The following is a 17,425-nucleotide window of genomic DNA, read 5'->3' on the forward strand; positions in this document are numbered from 1 at the left end:
AAAAGCTCCTGTCCACCTCCCCTCAGCAAGTGTTTTCCATTGCTACTCTCAGGAGGCTGAGATGAATGTGGTGGAGGAGGATCCTCAGTTGTCAGACCATGTTTGGCCACAGGATCTTTGAGCTGTGGGAGCAGATTACAGCTCTCTCTTGCCCTCACTCATTTAAACATCCTCGCAGGGTGCTCATTTACTTCCTCACATGTCAAGAGTGATTTCCATGCACATCATGCTCAGGTCACGTTATTCTCATGGGCATAATGATTAATTTAATTTGTGTTATGTTTAACTTCACATATAATTTTAGATTGTTTTCCTTTATTTTCTTTCTGGCATAGGTTGTTAGATAAAATACATTGCCCTATCCAAGCCTCCCTGCTAGAACAAGTCTGATGCAATGTCTTGGTATGTTGCCTGCTTGCTGCTATGGCTCTGAAATGCTGTGGGAAGTTGCATCAGCCAGATCAAGTCTGAACCATATGGAAATATATTCAGAGAATGACAACACAGGTGACCAATCATAAATTGAGTCAGTTGGCGTTACAGTTCATCGGCCAATCACATTAAAAGATATGGGCGCCTCTACAGTAAAATTTGCACCAATCGTGTAAGCGGTTTGGTTTGAAGTTCCGCCTTATTCGGCGCACCAAAGTATGATTGGTTAAATGTTAATACAGGACAAACTTCTTGAAATATTATTGGTCAAAAACACTAGCATGGACTCGCCTACTTGCCCTGAACTGTATAAATATGTCAGCGCCGGTTCGCCATGTTATCGAGGGAACGCATTAAATCGATGTCGCGTCGCGACCTGGGAGAAAATTTACCGAGAGGCGTTTGAGACGCGAACATCTCTTAACAAGACGTCGTTTTCAACACTCGTAGGCTCTAAATTCGTAGCGTCACCAGCCAGCAAATCAGCTGGCCAAAACGGTTTTTGTTTTTTCCCCCAACTGAATTGAAGGCCGAACGGCTGCCATGGATTTTTAAGGCATAATGCGGCACCTCTAATGCAATGGCAATGCATAGTGCAAGGCGAAATCCACCGCGAGATTCCATCTTCGCAACTGCCAAGCAGTTGGGCTCGAATACCGTCCGCGGTATACCTGCGAGCCAGCCGGTCCCCCTGCTCCTGGACCGGAGGAAGCTAACGCTAGCTAGCTAGTCATCTTAGCTAGCAACATCAAATTGTAAGAGTGATCCATCGATTCATCTGAACGTCGTCAACACTATCGATCAAAATGAAGCCTCAAGACATAATCGCCGGGAAGACCAGCCTGTGGATCTTCGGGTACGGGTCACTGGTGTGGAAGCCTGACTTCAAGTACAGGAGGAGCAAGGTCGGCTACATTCAAGGCTACAAGAGACGTTTCTGGCACGGAGACAACTTCCACCGCGGGAACGATAAATTGGTGAGAAGCTAAATGTTTGGGCGTCTTTTGTCGCATGGTGTTCGTGTGCTTACTTTGACTGTTTGTGAACTGCTCAGACCTCACTGCTTCAGGCGTTGTCCATGACGTGACCCGTTTCTCTTCCTCTCTCCGCAGCCCGGAAGAGTGGTGACGCTGATTGAAGAAGATGACGTAAGTGGAAAGCACTACTTCCTATTCGTTAATGCGTGATGCTGCAGCAGATGCAGTGGACTTTCCAGACTAAACATTGCTTAATATTCAATGTTCTCCTCCTCTCACAGGCGAGCACCTGGGGCGTGGCGTTCGAGGTCACGGGCTCTCAAGTCGAGGAGTCCCTGAAGTACCTGAACGTGCGCGAGACGGTCTGCGGAGGCTACGTCACCAGAATGGTGGATTTCTTCGCGGAGGGGGAGAGCCAGCCCCCAGTTCAGGCGCTGCTGTACATCGCCACCACCGATAACCCCCTGTACCTGGGGCCGGCCAGCCCGGAGGAGATCGGCATCCAGATTGCTGTGAGCAGAGGGAAGACCGGCCACAACCTGGAGTATCTGCTCCGGCTGGCTGAGTTCATGAGGCGCAGCTGCCCACACGTGGAAGACCATCACCTGTTCTCCATTGAGGCAGCAGCACTGACAGTGGTGTCCTATCTGTTAGTAGCCCAGTAGCTCGTACCCTTTGTGTCACCAGCTTATTTAGTGGAAGAATACATACGCGCACACACACACACTCCGAGGCTTTTCACCTGTCATGCTGTCCACCCATGTTATGTTGTGAAATTTAGCTTTACACTACATCATCCAGTGTGCTTGAATCCATTGAATGCTACTCAAGTGATACAAGGGAAGTTTGATATTAAAATTATTATAATAAATGGTGTGACCTCATGTCCACATTGTAACATTAAACCTCATATAAGCTTTATGTTTACAAAATGTGTAATCACTGAGTAGTTATTGACTGTAAACATCTTTTTTTTTTTTCCCCAAACATGCACATTAAGCATTTTTTATTTGCACAGTTCAAGTTCCGTCCAGCCCATTCAGACGGTAAAGCGTTTTAATTGTCAGTGAAACCTGTTTGCCAGTTCACCATATGGCTGCTGTGGTTTTTGAAGGTGTCCACCTGTTTTGAGAAAGGTGCTGATGGCAACTTTTCCACCCAGTGTGCAGGCAATATCCAATAAACAGTTAAAAGAACTATCCTGTTGTTGTTGATTTGTGCCTTCCAGTTACTCTTAATGTGACTTGTGAGATTTCTTCAGAACATGAACTTTACAAATCCGGTGCCAGCCAACGTTAGATTTGCTGATTTTGAAAGCAGTCCGGCATGGCATGTGGTTCACAGCCTTTGATTACTCCACTAAAACTTAATATCGCCTCTTTATTTTGCGGTGGGGAAAATGCTGACAGTATGAAATGGTTCCTTGTATTTGGAAAACGGTGCAGTGACTTGGACTTAAATCAGTGGTCAAGGCCCCCTGAGGGCTTCTTGGAGAAGGGATTCTTGAGAGGCACAAGATGATTAAGGGGATAACTTTTTTTTCTGAATTTGAATTGTTTCCTTGAGGAAACTCAAAACTGCCCTCCTTGGACCTTTAAAAACCCTCAGAATTTAAGAGATAAAATCACTTAAAAAAAAGAATGTTAACACATCTCCACATCAAGGTCAAATAACCTGTGAGGGAGATGATGTCTTAAAGGGTCACAAATTAAAAAGGTCAGAAAATAAAGACAGATATTACACATATGGATGTGCAGACTGTGTATGTACACACCGCATTTCGCAACCATACAAGGGCCGAGTCTTATTCCAAGAAGCAGGTTTACTGAGTTACAGTTAGCTAGATAACTTTCCTGACTGGGCTGCACATCCTTCTCAGCAGTATTATCCAGACAGCTCTGCTTTTAGAACAGGTTCCTGCAGTGTACGCACATACAAACATACATTGGACACTCCCAAGCACTGGCCGGAGCAGCCTGTACCCTGGATGTGAGTCAAGTCAAGAGACTATCTAGGTGCAGGGGCTTATGTAACTGCTGGCTGGGAACAAGCCCAGACCTGGAAGTCCTGTGTTTACAGTCTGCTCCGCGGTCATGTCAGAGTGCACCAGGAAGAACATGCTGCTGAGGTGCTCATCGAGATGAAATCTTCCCGGCCCTGCACCAAACCATGTGAAAATATGCTCATATTAATTCACATGCGCTTCAGAGTATAAACGTCTCAGATCTTTGCCACGCATAAAACGGCATTGCTTCGATTGGGTCGTTTCTGTGTGTTTTAATCAGATGAAGACCTTGTTATGTACGTTTCATTAAAGGGTCACCCAAATTATAAATGGTTTCAAGTTTTAGCTGCCAGGTTTTTGCCATCTGCCTCCAACATCAATGCAGTGGAGCTGAATGGAACTTAGTTTATGCTGGAAAACCCAATAGGAACATGTCTTTCCAAAAAACCAATGTCCCAATCACAGAGGTCGCACTGTGAACAGTTTTCATAGGGACTATTTCTTCAATAGAAAGAAGTTCCAAAGAAAACGGTCCACTGCAGATTACCTTGAGTGACAGGGCTATTGTTTGTGGAAAGACTGCAGCTGACTGCTCTAAATTAGGACTGGATGTGACCTGCGGGTGCATATAGAGGCCTTCCAAATTAGATTGAATTTTTGAACGTTGCAGAATATAAAGAACTGAGTGCAGCTTTTAGAGAAAAGTGTGATATTGCATTGTGAACTGAATGCAATTCATTAGCATGTCATTAGCATGTAAACATTGATTAAAATCAATGATTGCAGGTGCACAGGGTGTCAGTGCAGAACAGTTTAAGCCTTGAAGCTTTACTGGGTAGTTGCCAGTGACCACAAAATTATGGTTTAATAAGCCAAAGTTGCTTGAATACATCTGTGAGATTTACACGAGCAATGCAAGTATGATGAATACGAACGATAGAAGAGCTCAGAAGAAGCAGAAAGACTGATTTAGCACTCGTTTATTTTCAGTTGGCTCCTCCTGTTAGTAAAATGGCTGATGCATTTCTTCATATGTACACATGACCTATAAAAATAGACAGGCGAATGAGGGAAAAGCCAGAGGAAATGTCGCTCTCATCATTATGTACATCAATATAGAACATCATATTTTAATCACACTATAAACACAAAACAAACCTATAACAGATGTAGTGCTCAACTCAGGACACTGATGCAAACCTTTTTTCCCCCCCTAAAACATCAATGACATCAAAGAGAACCACAGACTCCTCATCACGAAAAACAAATTCGGAAAAGTAAAAATGGCTTCGGTACAATTTACACTGTTTTACAGGTGAACATCCCATTTGCAATTAGCGCGAATTGCCCATGTTTAACAGAACTCAAATAACTTAAATATTAGACAACCAAATAATCTGAGTGAATTCAGAAATTTACTGTTAGCAGCACTGCCGTATCAACCGGTACCCCTCATTTTGGAATATCGTTTTTTCACATCATCCATTCATTCATTTTCCCCATGGGACAAAAAATATATACTCGATTTTCATTTCCTCCTGTGCGCGAATACATTTTACGGACAAGAAATTTCCAAAATGCCAAGACCTGCCATGTGGGTGTGGGCACTCGCATCTTCATTACAAAAATAAGAGCTTTAGTAGAAAAGCTGTAGACATGTTGTTTGGTAACATGTGGGTTGGTAAGGTATGGGTTCACATTGAGCTCCGTGAAATGCAGAATCATCCACCGGTTTGCACTGAGCACATCTACAGAACAATTAAATAACCTATGTACACGTATGAGAATCAAGAACATCCAAAAAGGGAAGACGTGGCTCAGTGCATTTGACAGGAACTCCTCTGCCTTCCTACCCTGGCAATCACAAGGATTTCAAAGCCCTTAGCGCTACATGTGTCAGTTCACGTCTGTGCTGTAACACCACGACTAGGTAGCAAATCAAGAAGTTTCCTTCCATGAATAGAAAAGTACAGTCCGTCTTCTCAAAAAGCACTTGGAAACACTCTTGTCACGATGCAAACAAAATACTCAAGGCAGATTTTGCTCACCGGCCCTGACACATTGAAATAAAACTGAATCGAGAAATGTAGAGGCTGGTGGGGACCGTACCTTTAAATGACTGTGTGCGTGTGTGTGTGTGTGTGTGTGTGTGTGTGTGTGTGTGTGTGTGTGTGTGTGTGTGCGGGGGTCTGTTTCGTAGCTGAGCCATGGTCGTCCAGGTGGTGAGCGTCTGTTACTATATATATATTGTATTCTCTATTTCTTAGCCTGAACGTAGGGCATCTGTGGGGATCACAGTGAGAGTAGGTCAGTTATCGGTGTGTGTGTGTTCTATATTGAGACAGCTGTGCGTGTGTGTGTGAGGGCACATTCATGTATGTATGAGTGCATTATCGAGCCCCAGGACCACCAGGGCCCTTGCCTTTCCTGACTGCACCGTGGCTGCTGTGGTGGTGGCTGTGAGCCAGCTGTTTGTGGGGGCTCGGGGTGGAGGCGCCTACTTTGGCCTGCGGAGAGGAGCTGTTGCTGGGGCTGAAGGCGGGGCTGGTACCGGACCGGCCCAGGGAAGGCTGCAGGGGGCTGGATGTAGAGAGTCCTGCTGGAAGGAGGGACGGACACAGGAATGGTTACTCTCTCATGGAAGTGTCAGTGTGTCCCGATTCAAGACTTCAATACATAATGCTGCAGTGGGCTTTATTTAGCCAATGGCAGAGTCTCAGGCCATTCTTTCTGATTGCTCCTGTTCCCCAGTTAATGCAAACTCATCACTTTCTCCATGTTCGCCTGTTGTCTTAACACATACAGTACATTGTTCATTCCAACAGCACCAATTTAATAAATGTGCCATGGATGGAACTCGACACTTCCCTCAGAATTTCCACATAAAAAGAACTGGAGCTTTCCCTTTAATATGTAGACTTTTAAGCTTTTCCAGCATGAAAACATTATTTCTGTTGAAAAAGAGAAATCAGTTAATTCTACCCTTTCAATATATATTTACCCATCCTAATTGCCTCAGCCTCCTGTTTCATCAGTCAGTATAAAATGGTTAAATATGCTGATTTTTTTATGTGCCAATAGGAGAGCATGTATTATGGTACATGGACACAGTTCACGGTTCTGTATCATTGCCAGTATGACTTCTTTGTGTTGCAATGAAATTCGTATCATCGGTATGACCTTTTCAAGTTTTAACCTTATATTCAAATTTTGATCTAAGTTGGGAAACATTTCCCTGGTGTTGTAACGCTGAGCCAGAACAACAAGCTCACTGAAAAAGAAGTTTTGAGAATGCTGTGTAGGCCAGGTCAGCAGAAAGCACCACGAACACACACAGGACAGACGTAGCCCGTCCACTGGTGTGAAAGCGTGTGCGACATTCACTCACCTTTAGAAACACTGTAACCATAAGCAGCATACGCTGCTGCAGATGCAGCCGCCGCACCAGCCATCGCTCCTGCCATGGCTGCCGCGCTGCCCGCCGTCGACTTGCGCCCGCGTCCTTTCCCTCCAGACTTCGGCCCGCCCCCCGATCCTTTAGGCCGCCCCCGACTCCGCCCAGACCTGCCTCTGCCGGGACTGATTGTGTCCGAGGCTGAAACACCTGAAGAAGAAAAGGCAAATGCATAAAAGGAAAAACATGTTTTCCTCTCACTCTGTTTTCTAACCGCTTTGGTACGAGGATGATTGGATGCACATGTATTGGCAGGTCTTAAAGTACACACTGACCTAAACCTATTACACAAAGATGATACAGAATCAAGTCAGGCAGTACTACACAGCACTGTAAGTCTGGTTTGGCCTTAACGCAGTCCTTCAAAGACACTGAAATGGAAGTTTTACTGTAATATAGAAGAATTACTAAACATTAATCATAACTCATCTTTACCCTAAGTACAGGTTGAAGCAAAACCTGGAATACTGCTCTCATTTTCCATACTGTCTGCAGAATCAGAGCCAGTGGCTGCCTCACTGGTAATGTGCCTAATCCTTCCCGTACATTCTCCCCCTCTCTTTGCCTCCCCACTCTCTCCACTGGGTCTGCATTTTCTTTGCATGTCTCCATCCAGACACTGTGGTATACAACCTTCCTGTGGGGGTGGGGGATGAGCCCTATCCCATCACTAACACCCAGGCACAGATGAAAACCCCTTCACAAATCCCTCACTCTTACCCTCCCATGAGGTCTTAATCTCACTCTTCCTCCCTTTTCACTCACTTGTCCAAGTTCACCAATTGCTCCCATATTCTAACCCCCATTCTGCCTTTCAGACCTTTCATTATAACATCATTCACGTCTCTGGTAGCACCAACTTTTTCCCAGCTCGCTGGACCTTTTTAGCAGGGGCCATTAATCTCTCTGGCAGGAGCCTCTTAGCATGGCAGCGAAAATCCCAAATGGGTTTCAATGAAGCGGCATGTATTTAGGAGGGATTACATTAGTGCAATGCATCCAAAGTACAAATACACCGTATAAGCATATAGGCTCGCTATCTATCTGGATCCCATAGAACAAAATATGCTGAAACACTGCAGCCAAAGCCAAATACACTCCTGTTAGGTAATATAAATCATCCGATTTTCAGCAACATTGCGCAGGCGTTGAAGAGGAGTTACCCAACATTCCACAGGCCACAATCAACAACCTGACCGACTGTATGCAGATACCTGTCAAGTGGATGGATTATCTTGGCAAAGGAGAAATCCTCACCTCACTAACGCGGATTTTAACAAATCTGTGCTCAAAATGTGACAGAGATAAATCGTTAATGTGCGCAGAAAAAGTCTTAGATCTTTTGCTTCAACCCTTGAAAAACGAGAGACAATCATGTTTCTGTTGAGTGTAAAACCCTCAGAAATCTGAATTATTTGCTGCATGAAACATGTGAGTTAACAGATTACTTGGCTCAATGCTTGCAAGCCAATAAAAACACGAGCCCTGATAGTGAAGAGAACATAACAAGCCAGACTTCTGTGTGCAGTACTGACCTTCATGTGAGTCACACTGGTCGAACATGATAATACTGTCTCTCAGATAACATGGGTTATGTTTTATTTGGCGGGTCTGGAGAAGGGAAGCTGCACAGATTGCAAGCACTAGGATTATCTGAAATTAGGAAGCTATAAAAAAATGAACTTTTTGACAGTGTACCCCCAAACTACTTGTGGCATAAAAAGAATGTCCCTATAAATAGGAGACAAAATAGTTTTATGCACTCATTACATTTACAATATTCTAGACTTGAAGTAAGGTTTTCAAAGCTCCATACTGACTTGTATACTTTGGAATTCAGCTGTTAATTTCATTCTTCATGTGACTCATAAGAAGTTTTCAGATCCTTTACTTACGTAAAAGTACTACAGTGCAAAATAAAAGCTAATCTGAATTAGTTGATATACAGTGGTACATTTGGTCGGCTAACACATATTTGCTCTCTCACCATTCATGTTGTCGGAGACTGATCCAGACACAGAGGAGGGAGAGTTGGTGGCACGAGACTGCGGCGCAGAGGACACGGGATCGTCCACAATGACCAGCATGTCGCTGCTGCTCTCGTCCGCGTCGGCATCCGGGGGCAACGAGCCGGGCTGGAGCTCGCTGCTCAGGGAGATCTGGCCGTGCACAGGAGCACACACAGACATACACACAGGCTGGGGGTCAGCACCACAGGAAACAAGGGAACCGGGCCGGTACGGCAGAGGATGTCAATAGAGGAGTAATGCAAGGAACAATGAGGAGAAGCACAGGAGGCACAGGAAGAGAAGGAGGGATGGAAAAGATAGGATGTAGAGAGTAAGAAATAAGGGAGGTAAAGAAGGGTGTAAGGAATTGTGAGAGGATAGAATGAAAGAAGAAAGTAACGTGAAGAGAGGACTCAGTAACCAAAGAAAGGAGTGAATATTAAAAGGAGACAGCCAAAGTGACCGAATAGCAGCAGCCATACATCACAGTCACATACAGCATTTCCCCCCTTCTCCACTGAAAGGAGGCTCCCTCTCCTCTGGTTTTCCCCTGGATGCCCTCACCTCACTGAAGGGACTGGGCATGGCCGAGTCCATCTCCACGCTGATGAAGGAGTCGTCTCCGTCTGCAGAGAGGTTGGAGTTGTCGGCTGAGGGCGCGTGAGAGATGACCAGGTTCACTTCCTTTTTCCTCTTGTTCTCGGACTCTTCGTTCTTCTTCTGCAGGACAGAAACGGAAAAGAGGGGGGCAGGAGGGGGTTATGGGACAGGTTAGGTTTCATACGTTTTACACCCTTTCCTTGTCACATCCTTTAGTCTCCTCTTCTAACGACATCTATGCTGAGTGTTCAGTTGGTCGGCCTGTCCGTCTGTCCAACACTCGGGTCCAGAGCAAGGTAACTCAACAAGTACAGGCCAGATTGCTGTGAAATCTGGTATGGACACGGCCCCCAGAGGGTGACATCTAATGACTTTGGTGACCCCCCTGACCTCACATCGAGCACTTGAAGTCCATGACGACGTATTTCATTCTGATTTTAATGACTCCCTGGTCCTGTAGTATCGTCCTCCTCCATGGTTGGCGTCAGTACAGGCAAGGCGTTACCGTTCCTTCCCTGTTTTATGTCCCACATTAGTTCTTTCCTGTCTTCTTTTATTCTACACATCCTTCTCTGTGCTCGACCAACCACGAAACTGCACATTGACATGACTGCTGGTGTTTGATCACCCTGAATCTTACCTTCTCGGCGTACTTCTCCCTCTTTCTCTTGCGCTCCTTCACCTTGCTGCTCTCCTCCTGCTGCCTCTTCTCCTCCTGTCTCTGACGCACTGAAGGAGAAGAAACAACGTCCTTGTTTCATTTCCTTCCCTCCTTATAGCCACGGTAAAGAAAACTGAATGAAATCAAGACAAGGCTCACATTTCTTCTCCAGCTCATCATCGTCCAGCAGCAGGCTGACCACCTCTTTGGGTTTGAGTGTGTCTGGTTTGAAGTTGCCTCCAGAGATCACCACCCTTTGGATCTTATTACACACGAACAATAAAGCATTAATCGACTCTCTAATTAATTCATATGTACAGTTCTGATTAACACTGCAGAAACAGGTTAACTGCTGTAGTCTCAAATTGAAATTGTTCCCTCTCCGTCATATTTTGTATGTATGAGTGTGTGTGTGTGTGTGTGTGTGTGTGTGTGTGTGTGTTTCAGACCTCACTCTTCTCCTTGGCCCGCTGCAGTATCCTCTCCTCAATGGTTCCCTGACAGATGAGGCGATAGACAGTGACCTGCTTGGTCTGACCCAGCCTGTGAGCTCTGTCCATGGCCTGCTGGTCCACTGTGGGGTTCCAGTCACTGTCATAGAAAATGACCTGCAGGGAAGCAAAAAAACATGTTACTTTTCTGCAACAACGAAGACGTCAAGGTCACTGTTGCTTAAGTTTCTAATCGTGCTGTATTGTTACTATTTGGGGCATGGTGCAAATTGGGCGATGAATGCACAAACATGACGCGGACACTCCCTTCTCTCTCATTTTTTGAGACTAATTACAGGGATGTGTTATCCCAAGTGAACTGGCCTTTAACACGACAGATGTCCCGTGTTAACAGTCACTTCAAACTCATTGTCATGACAGCTAATCCCACTTGAACTGAGCTATAGGGACACAAAAGGAGATTATGCTGAGGGATGTTGATAAACAAAGGGAGAGATCATATTTAAATGTGTATGTTCGCCTCCCTTCAGCATACACACATGTAGACTCACAAAAACATATGGCAGAGACTGTGGGCTGCGCTGGCTTTTCATGTATTTAGGGAATATGAGTGGTGTTGAAGCTTTGATATTGTTTAAGTGAAGTGTTTTTCCTCCAGTGACTCACAGTGTCAGCAGCAGTCAGGTTAATGCCGAGCCCTCCAGCCCTCGTACTCAGCAGAAAGACAAAGATGTCTGTCCTACAGAGGGTAATGGGGGATGGGGGGAAACAGACAGGGAGGGAGAGACACCAAATCGAAAGATATCATTTACAACTGTACAGTGCAAATGTCCATATACAGCATCATGGCACACAATTAAGTTACGATGTAAGTTGAGAACCATTCTCCAAGATGTCAACACAAACTTAAAGCCTGGCAGTAAAACTGGGCATGATTCACAATGACACGGTTCAATATAGCCCACTAAACCTTTCAGGGGAGAGGCATGCCAAATGAAACATGCGCTTGATACCGATGTAGAAAAAAAAAACCCCTCAAGCTCTCTCACCTACAACCAGAACCAGAGGCTCACCGGCGCCTCAGAGCTGCACACTAATGTAAACCAGAGCATGTGGAGGAAACATACAGACATGCACATGCTTCAATGTACACACGTAAGATTAAACTGTTCGCTGATTGTGAAAAAGGCAGATTTACAGTTAGCGATTGGCGGTGTTTGGTTTCCTGCACATGCTCACACACACGTGCACACAGTGTAGATCACATCTATCTTTACCCACCGGCTCTGGAAGTCAGCCACCATGTCTCTGCGCTCGGAAATCTTGGAGGATCCATCGAGACGCATGTAGGTGTGCTTACGGTAAACCATGTACTCCTGCAGAGATAGAAATTCAACTGTTGGGAAATGTTTGCTACAGCAAAGTAGTCACACACAATCAGAATATCTGCTGATTATCAAAGGAATTGCAGTTCTTTCCTTAATGAGAGGAACTCGATGCAGCTCTGCATGGAATTCATCAATGAGGTTTCTGAACTGATGGATTTGTGAAACTTAATGTTCCTGGATCGCCGTCAGTGCTGTGACTTTGAAAACAACAAACTTACAGACTCCTCTCATCCAAATTCGAGGAAACTGGAGTCTCAAACTGTTTTTCCTGAATATGTAGAGCTATTTAAGTCTTTCTCTGAGGAGTAGATCAGCCCTGCAGGTCGACTAGTTAAGTTCCAGGGGTGAAGAAAGACTAATGATAAACGTCTGATTTTCTGTCAGACGGCAACTTTGTGTCCAAAATATCAGAATCCCACATTTCTTATGCGCATTTGCTGGAGCTGAAACCTCAATCCAAGCCCAGAGAGGCATTGAGAAATGCAGAATTTGATATTTTATCCCCCCCGAATGTCTGCTAAGCTGCTCTACAAAGTGTGTGTGTGTTTGCATGTGGGTGTTAGGTCTGATGGGAGGGGTTCGGGAGTGCAACAGCAGTGATGAGGTGACACGTTGATCTCTCTTTACGCGCTCCCCCGAACCCCTGACCCCCCTCACTCAAACATGTCAGTGCCCCCCAAACCAATGAAGCAGTCACAAGTACTGGCACCCATCACAGCTCACCTCTCACAGTCATTACCAATGATAGCCATGATTTGACACTATGTTTTCTGTGACCCCCCTCCAAACCCGTGTCATGACTCTGGGGGCCTCCTACCCTCTTCTTTCTGTGTGTCTGGCTCTGTTCCCAACAGCCCCATCTGCTCTGAGTGAACACCACATTAGGGACCATTAGCCCAGTGCTCGCCAAACTGCTGCTGACCTTGCTGAATTGGGGTTTGATAGCTTGCCAGCAGGATGTTGCAGATATTGTTGCTCTTACAGAAAGCCTTACTCAGCCTTCCTTATCTTAAAGATTCATCTATGTCTAAATCGTCAGGGGAAAAGCTTCAGGAGAAAATCACCTGAAATCCCACAGACTTTTTAAATCTCTTTTAAGATCTTGTTGAGTCCTGTCGTGGACTTTCTCCAATAGTGCTGCCATACTGAAATCTACACCTCAACAGCTGGCAATTTTCTCTCATATTTTGTTTGAGCTGGTGTTAATCATAAGTGACACCGCCATATTTCTGCAGTTTTCACAGATTCTGTAATGTGTTCCACTGCAAATGTTATAAATCAAGGTGTAGGTTCAGGTCAACCTGACTGAACAAATGTGTTAATCTTGCTCAACTAACTGACAGCAGGATCATAGCAAAAACAGCAAAAACAAATCTTTATGGTTGTGATACCTGACAAAGAAACTTCAAATGATGTATAGCAGGAGAAAGGCATGGGAGAACAAGCATGCTGAAATCTCCTCTTTCCTGTCTTTTACTTCTGTCTCCTCCCAAATTGGATTTTTTTCCTTGAAATCTTTGAAGTTGGCACTCACATGTGCATGAAAACCGCCTATGCGCAAAAGCAAGGAGTGGCAGCCAGGTTGTTCTCAACTTCCCAAACAATAATGAGTCCCCAAAGTCTGGAAAAAACCCTCAGAAGTACATGGTCACATTGTGTATTTATTGTAATTCTTGGGTTGGGAACAGAGTGTGCATGGTCACAGTCTGTTCCCAACCCAACAACTGCAAAAAAGAACTACTTAAAAGAACATGACATAGTGGCACTATAAATACATTTTTGCTCGCAAACAATGTAGATTGCCAACATTGTAACAGAAGTCTTCATTAGGGTTGAGTTGCAATTTACACCAGTATGTCAAAACTGCTTTCTGTGCCATTTTACATATATTACCAACATATTCTCCCATTGGAAAAGCTAACGAAACTTTTACGAGTGCTACAATTAACCTAAAGTAGAATTCCATCGATTTTATGCATCAGTCTGTGTGCAGGTCATGGAGAGTGCTACTGTGTTTGTGGGAAAAGCTGTATGAGAGGTAGCTGTGCAAAGTCTGATTAATTGACTCAAGTGATGTCACCTCAGTCAACAGTTAGTTAGTTAGACAAAAGTGAGCTTTCTGCCTCTGTAGCTCACCCCTCATCTCTTGAGGCTAGAGGCTTTTCTACATTAGCCGCTATTAGCATGACACACCCAAATCTCCAGGTGAACTGTCGGGCTGCATTGTGGGCACATAGACTTACGGTAGCTTCTGCACCACTCACATCTAAGAACAGCATCCCAGGTCAGATGACGGCATGAACGTGGACCATGATAGGAGGCTGGAACTGACTGATTTCATCCATCCATCCAAGTCTCAAACTGACTGACCACAATAAATAAAACTCTACCACCCATGATCCCTAGGAAATGGCTCTTCATTTGTTGTAGCAGTCTGCACTTTTTCTGTTGGACTTTCAGTCACAGTGTAGCAGAAATATATCATTAGTAATAAGCAATAGTCAGAATGTATCATATTCGAACATCATAAAATAACTGACACTTAATCTGTGCTTTGTATCGTATTATGAGGCGCTGTATCCCACTTTTATGTTGGTTAATAATGAAAAAGAGGACCTGACAGGAAAATTGAGTCAGAAGTGTATATCTGTAATCTTTGATAAAAATCTGCTGCTGATTTCTGGCAGCAGTACCAAAGAGTCAGTGTGGGCTTTCCCGCCAGCACTGTAATTGAAGCCGCAGACTTACAGTATAGCAATGTGCCATCTAAGCAGCCACAGACGCACAACTCAAGCAGGAGGGCAGTGACTTGGCGGTCTTGCTCCACTATCGGCTGCTGCCAGAGAAAGCCAACAATGTTATTTTTTTTTTCAGGCCACCCGGATCTAAGCGATCCATCACCCAACGACATGACGTCACCAGAAGAACCGGCAGCCGACCGGCGACGAAAACAATGACGCTAATGACAGAGATTAGCATCAGCCTCTCCTTCACTCTTTCTCTCAGTCACAGTCTCATGTTCAGAAAATCAACTCCATCTGCAGGATTTTTTTCATCCCCAACCGATGAGAAAGATAATATATGGTCAAGGAAGACTGAAGCCAGATTGGTGAATATATGATTTCATTCGTGGATCTCTTTAACCCATTACAATATATGCTGTCACAGCTTCCCATTACTGTATGAGGTCACCTATACGGTAAAAAAGGAACTGTGATATTGCCTCATTAGACCTGGAAATCTTAGCTTGGAGGGATGACTGCAAGTGGGACAATCGAGTGCAGAGTGAGAAGAACATTAACACAGAATGACTGGCCTGCATTATCTACTCCATCTTGAGCATTCTCACCACTGTTAGTTTCCAACAGCCGTAAACACAAGGCATTCCCACTGTTTTCCAGACACACAGGAAGACAGTCCTTAACCACCTGGTCTTGGTCCATCTGCCATCAAAAGCTTTGGCTGTGGAAGCAGTGCTGCGCTGTGTGAATGGGGAAGGAATTCCCAATGACATCACGCCAGAGGCTTTTGGCTCCATAGTGATGTTTGCAACAAATATGGAGGCAACAATAGAGCGTTGCGCCGAGGCTTTTCGAAACATGACCGCGGCCAAAATCGCTCTGCGCTATTGTTTTCCTATGGAGATGCAGATTTTACAAATGACTTGAACTTCCACCCTGATTGCGCCTGACTTCCAAACAGATTGCAGCAAACAGAGAATCTTAAAGGTGTTAAAAGTGTCTCTGGGTTTGATGATGTGGTTTTCTCTTAATATTCCTTGTTCATAAATACATAAACAATATTATGATGTATCACTGTTGCCTCTGTGCTCATTAAAGCACTTCTCCCATGTAGATAAAGGCAATAAGAGTCACTAAAACTCACCTGCTCTTTTCCTTTTTCTGGCTTTGTGTAATCTTTACTTCTGTCTTCCCATCTCTTCTCCCCCTCTGCCTCCCCTCCAACTACTTTTGTCTTCAATTTTGTGCATAATTTCTTTCTCTTCTAACCCAAAGGCCCTTACCACTCTCATGCCCCCCCTCCTCCCCTCCACCTCTCCTCTTTCCTCACTCCTTCCAGTCATCCCTCCCATCTGGCTGCCTCCCCTGCAGATGAGACCCCGCTAATTAGCCCTGACCTGTTAATTAGCCGTCTAATGAGTGCACTAACGAGAGACAGGCAGGGTGATTGCACTGTACAGGAGCTCGATTTCTAGCCAGGGGAAGCAGACCAGTCAAACAACTGGTTTGGAACAACACAGATATATATTGCAAACGTTAATGGTGTGTTGTCAGAGAGCAAGGTTATTCTTGGTAGCTGGTACATACTGTCCAGTGTGTGTGTGTGTTTATACCTCCAGCAGGTCTATCATGCGGGTCATTTGGGAGTAGATGAGGACTCGGTGTCCCTGAGCCTTTAGCCGGCTCAACAGGATATCCAAAGTGTGGAGCTTGCCACTTTCTGTGATCAGGCTCTCCTTATCTAAAAGAGGAAGAGACAGAGGATTGAAAACCTATACTACATGTTCAGCAAGTTTACACACACATACACACACACACATGCACACACACAGAAGATGCCAGAAAGGACTTTCTTGCAAAGAAATCAACAATCACCACTCTTCATGTCATCCTCTTCCTTTGCTGCAAAGATTTAATGCGTTAACATAATTTCATAATGTAATACATCTGCTCACTGGCAGAATACAGAAAAGCGGCCCAATCAATTCGGAGGTTATTAACTCTTACCTAATCAATACGAGTCTTGAATAAGGCTGCATTCTCAAGGATAAAGACTCTTTCACAAGAATGGATGAGCCCGGAGATCAATCCTCCTAAATCTGTCCCTAATCTGCTGATTGTTTAAATAACGCATGTGGCCTTATTGACTGGACTCACTGATGAGAGTGAGAAAGAGAATGAACAAGAGACAGAGAGGGAAATTGTGAGAAAAAGTGATTTACACTCCATTTCACACAGTGGCACAAAAGACGAACAAATAGGCCCGGCAGTTGGTCTCGGTCACGTTACTGCCAACCACGAGTCGTCAAATGACTGAGCCACAGAGAGCAAATGAGGAGCAATCTGACCCTGGGTCTGTTGTTGAAGTGGCTGTCTCCACGTCCAGCTGATGAGGAATTAACGTCATCTGGCACAATGGCAGAATGAGAAAAGGGTCGCGGCTGCCATCGACCCAGTGACAGGCACACTATGGTGTTTGACCAAGGGGTCGTGACCCCAAGTGGAGAGAACCTAAGGCCAGGTCCAGGGTCAGGTGACAGGGTCGAGCCAGGGTTACAAGAGAGTCCCTATGGGAGAGTCAGGCTTGGCCGTCTCGCACTCCAGTTCGGACACTTGTTCCCAAGCCCTTTTGTACCATGAAAACCTGTGCTTGTAAATATTTCCCAGTCTTATTTCCTTGCTTTGTCAATGTAATGTAACCAACCG

At 44.9% G+C, this 17,425-nt stretch overlaps 2 protein-coding genes across 4 annotated transcripts in view; one reads left to right on the plus strand and one right to left on the minus strand.

Moving 5' to 3' along the window:
• Positions 1-771: 771 nt before the first annotated feature.
• Positions 772-2,605, plus strand: chac1 (ChaC, cation transport regulator homolog 1 (E. coli)). The gene is made up of 3 exons (XM_076756790.1): positions 772-1,409; positions 1,545-1,580; positions 1,691-2,605. The coding sequence occupies exons 1-3, from the start codon at positions 1,239-1,241 to the stop codon at positions 2,072-2,074; spliced, it is 591 nt and encodes a 196-aa protein (XP_076612905.1). The 5' UTR covers positions 772-1,238; the 3' UTR covers positions 2,075-2,605.
• A 1,771-nt stretch (positions 2,606-4,376) lies between these two features.
• ino80 (INO80 complex ATPase subunit) overlaps positions 4,377-17,425 on the minus strand; it is a 33,964-nt gene continuing 20,915 nt past the window's right edge. For 2 of the 3 annotated variants that reach the window (XM_076756400.1, XM_076756402.1), the window contains exons 28-37: positions 16,333-16,460; positions 11,872-11,966; positions 11,257-11,329; positions 10,588-10,746; positions 10,298-10,400; positions 10,118-10,206; positions 9,442-9,597; positions 8,856-9,027; positions 6,803-7,018; positions 4,377-6,013 (exon numbers count right to left, since the gene is read on the minus strand). In XM_076756400.1, the coding sequence (XP_076612515.1) occupies positions 5,805-6,013; positions 6,803-7,018; positions 8,856-9,027; positions 9,442-9,597; positions 10,118-10,206; positions 10,298-10,400; positions 10,588-10,746; positions 11,257-11,329; positions 11,872-11,966; positions 16,333-16,460 (1,400 nt within the window). In that variant the 3' untranslated portion in view covers positions 4,377-5,804. The remainder of the gene's footprint in view (positions 6,014-6,802; positions 7,019-8,855; positions 9,028-9,441; positions 9,598-10,117; positions 10,207-10,297; positions 10,401-10,587; positions 10,747-11,256; positions 11,330-11,871; positions 11,967-16,332; positions 16,461-17,425) is intronic. The other variant, XM_076756401.1, reaches the window with a different exon arrangement.

The sequence above is a fragment of the Chaetodon auriga genome, chromosome 18 (assembly GCF_051107435.1).
Source record: "Chaetodon auriga isolate fChaAug3 chromosome 18, fChaAug3.hap1, whole genome shotgun sequence".
Lineage (NCBI taxonomy): Eukaryota > Metazoa > Chordata > Actinopteri > Chaetodontiformes > Chaetodontidae > Chaetodon > Chaetodon auriga.